The sequence below is a fragment of the Panthera uncia genome (assembly GCF_023721935.1).
Source record: "Panthera uncia isolate 11264 chromosome E2 unlocalized genomic scaffold, Puncia_PCG_1.0 HiC_scaffold_19, whole genome shotgun sequence".
In the NCBI taxonomy this organism is placed as follows: Eukaryota; Metazoa; Chordata; class Mammalia; order Carnivora; family Felidae; genus Panthera; species Panthera uncia.
In genome coordinates, this window is record NW_026057588.1 from 5,029,028 (window position 1) to 5,032,818 (window position 3,791).

The window sequence follows — 3,791 nt, forward strand, 5'->3', positions numbered from 1 at the left end:
CAGGATTTCAAGGAGACCTCTGCACACCCATGCTTACTGAAGCATTATTCACAAGAGCCAAGATACGGAAACAACCAATGCCTATCAATGGATGGACAGATAAAAAGATATAGTATACGGGCACTTGGCTGGCTCAGTTGGTGAAGTGTGCGACTGTTGATCTCAGAGTTGTGAATTCTAGCCCCACATCGGGTATAGAGATTAATTGAAAATAAAATCTTAAAAAAAAAAAAGGTGGAGTACGCATACACAACAGAATATTAAGGGAAGATATCCTTGCCATTTACAACAACGTGGATAGACACTGAGCACATCACGCTAAGTGAGATAAGTCAGACAGAAAGACAGGTACTGTGCTATCACTCATATGTGGAATCTAAAAAAAGTCAAACCCATAAAAAAAAACCCCAGAGAGTAAATGGTGATTAGCAGGGGATTCAGGGATTAGACGAGGCTGGTTCAGAGTACAAACTTGTAACGAGCAGGGAATAAACCAAAGATCTAATGCTCGGCATAATGAATATAGACGATAATACTGTACTATAATTACACAATGTGATAAATATTGCTACAATCATGTTAACGACATATAAATGTCAAAATGATATATACACCATAATTTTACACAATGCTACAGGTCATTTTTTTTAATGTTTATTTTTGAGTGAGTGAGTGAGAGAGAGAGAGAGAGAGAGAGAACGTGAGCAGGGGAGAGGCAGAGAGAGAGGGAGACAGAATCTGGACAAAGCAGGCTCCAGGCTCTGAGCTGTCAGCACAGAGCCCCATGCAGGGCTCGAACCCACGAACCGTGAGATCATGACCTGAGCCCAAGTCGGAGGCTTAACTGACTGAGCCACCCGGGTACCCCTACAAGTCAAATTTATCCAATAATAATAATAAAAGGTCTGGCATGCCCCACTTTAAGAATCTAAAGTGTTAAGGGGCTCGCCAGGTGGCTCAGTGGGTTGGGCGTCCGACTTACATACTTGGGGCGCTCTTTGGGACGCACCCCCTGAGCGCCTGAAGTCCCGGAACCCCCCTTCCCCTGCGAGGCAGGGGCGGAGGATGGTCCCTCGGGTGCCCCCGGCCCTCCCGCCTGGGGCTACGGGGCGTCCCCTAGGCCGCGAGCAGCGCTCTCCAGGGCCGGACTCGGAGGCGTCCTCCTGGGAAAGCGCGCTCCTCGGGCGGCGCCGGGGAGCTCGCGGCCGCTACTCACCCGTGGGGCCACCGCTCCTTCACACCAGGACGCGAGGGGCGCGCCCACGCCGCTCCCACGCCTCTCCAGCACAGACGCGGGCGGCGCCAGGGCGCGGACGGCGCGCACCGAAGCTTCCCGAAAGCGCACGCGGCGCGCACGCTCGGGCGCCCCGGCGGAGGGAGCGCAGGTGCGGAGCGCGCGGGCCGCAGGTGCCCTCGGCGCCCTGCTCGCCCGCCCACGCTTAGCAACAGTGCGCGGTGCGTCCCGGGCAACGTGGGGCCCCGACCCTGCGCCGCGAGAGGCTCCAGCATTTTGTCCGGCTGGAGCCCGCTCGGAGGAAAAACCCTGCGCGCCCCCTGACCCCCACCCCGGGCACGCGGTCTGGCCCGCAGGGGCCGCGGGGACTTGTAGTCCCCAGGGCGGAGCCTACGGATCCGTCATCCCCTCTGGGAATCTGTAGGGTAGGGGACCAGTCGGTTTGCTTCACCTAAAAAAAAAAAAAAAAAAAAAAAGTGCTGTTTGAAGGTTGCACTCCTCTTTTGAGTTTTCCTCCAGGGGAGACTATCAGTACAGGCAGGGAGATGCGTCTTGAGGCTTAAATAAAAGACGGCATCTCCCCGTTTGTTTCCAGGTTCTCGACCTTGTGGCCTGTGTTTGTAAACTGTTTCGGCATTTATCGGATTTTTAATGTCCCCCAAATCCCAAGGGAAGTGGACCCAAATCTTTCTTGACTTAAAGGAGCACGTTGATGCTTTAGGACTTGGTCCTGAGAGCAATGGATGATTTGTGAGAGCAGTTTTGATGTCTTTCAATGACTTATACATAAACTCACACATCAGAAAATCCTTTGGGGCACCTGGGTGGCTCAGTTGGTTAAGTGTCTGACTTTGGCACAGGTCATGATTTCACCGTTTGTGAGTTCAAGCCCCGTTTCAGGCTCTGTGCTACAGCTCAGAGCCTGGACCCTTCTTCATATTCTGTGTCTCCCTCTCTCTCGGCCCTTCCCCACCCCGCCCCCCAAAATAAATGAACATAAAAAAAAAAATCCCTTGCCAGACCACTTGCTCTTAGCTTTTGATTTCAGAAAACAAAATCACAGTTAAGTAAAGGATATTTATTCTCCAGTTTGTCAGCTAATGGAACACCTAGAAGTCAAGATGCTTTTACTAGAACGTTGCTGACTGCTGTATCACAGTTAACTAATTGTAGAATTTTTTTGGTTAAAGTCTACCTTTTCCATATCCTAGTACTAGTGAAAGACAGCTGGTGCCATACATTTTATTAATTTTGATTTTGACATAAAAATATTACAACCAAATGATTCTAAATTTATCTCATCCTAAGCACCAAGAAGCCTTTAATATTGGGGACAGTTCTTGGTCACTTTATCTCAGGTGTCACTCTTAGGAGACATAGGGGCCACTTTGTGTCTTTGATATTGTCAGGAGATGAGTGAGATCTCATCTCATCTGCAAACTTTCCAGACCTCCCCCCATGGTGTGCCTTCTGTCCCACGAGGGAAGAGAACCAGTAAAATCTCACACAAGCTGGTAACTTGATCAAGGACTCATCATTCCCCATGGTAACTGTGGAGCCATTGCATGCAAGGACAGACCAGAGGACAGGGAGTAAGGAAGAGAGGAACTATTTCTCCTGGCCTCCTAACACAGGTTCTCCACCAGGGGAACACCACCCCACCTCCCATCCTCCGTATCTAGGAATGTTGGGAAAGGTCCTGATAGCACTCATTATCTTGTCCCACAATGACTGGGGCTTCAGCTGCTCTTTAATGAGAAAAAGAAATGGTGCTGAATGTTCTCACAAGGAACAGGACAGTCCCACGTGCTGAAGAAATATCCCACCCAAAGTGCCAATTGTGCCCATGGTGAGAAACACAGCATGTCCCCATGGTGGAGTTTGGTGTTCAGAGAACCCCGCGTCACTATACCAGCCCATGAACAAGACAAGTGCTCAGCTGTTCTACATGGATCCAGGTGGAGACTCCTTCTGGCTGCACCAGGCTTCCAGCAGGAGAGCGCCCATAATAACCACAACTAGGGAAGCCAGACCCAGGCGGATGAGGTTGCCCGTGGTGTAGTCCCTCAATATGGCACCTGGGGGGACTGGGAGAGAGGAGAGTGTCAGCACCAGCCAGTAGAGGAGTGCCTGTCCTTCCCACGTGGATCTGCCCAACGGGACGCTCCTGCACCCACTTGTGTGCCCTGGCCAGTGGTCAGCTGTGGCCGCCCTGAAGTTGTAATCACTGAAAACCCAACGTGGGATTTTGTGAGGGTTCTAGTGGGTCTTCCTTGGTCTTCTGTCCTTTGTCTTCTCTCTGCTCGGTCTTTCTTCATTATTGGCTCTTCATATCATTTGACCCTCCCACGTGTCCCTTTTCCCTTCTCCCTCCTGATATTAGGAATCGGGCTTAGGAGCAAGACCAAAACCCAAAGTTGCTGCCCCGAGTGTGGAAATGATTCCGTGGTTGCCTGTGCACCCCCTCCTCATGGCAAAGACTTCAGGCGGCCGTGAGCTCAAGAAAATTCAAGCCCAGTAGCTAAGCACCGAGAGCACTGTGCATTTCATTCCCACC

General features: G+C 51.0%; 1 protein-coding gene across 1 annotated transcript in view; it reads right to left on the minus strand.

Moving 5' to 3' along the window:
• Positions 1–3,176: 3,176 nt before the first annotated feature.
• Positions 3,177–3,791, minus strand: part of LOC125916108 (T-cell-interacting, activating receptor on myeloid cells protein 1-like) — a 2,439-nt gene continuing 1,824 nt past the window's right edge. Inside the window, exon 3 of the mRNA XM_049622275.1 lies at positions 3,177–3,321. Coding sequence (XP_049478232.1) covers positions 3,179–3,321 — 143 coding nt within the window. The 3' untranslated portion in view covers positions 3,177–3,178. The remainder of the gene's footprint in view (positions 3,322–3,791) is intronic.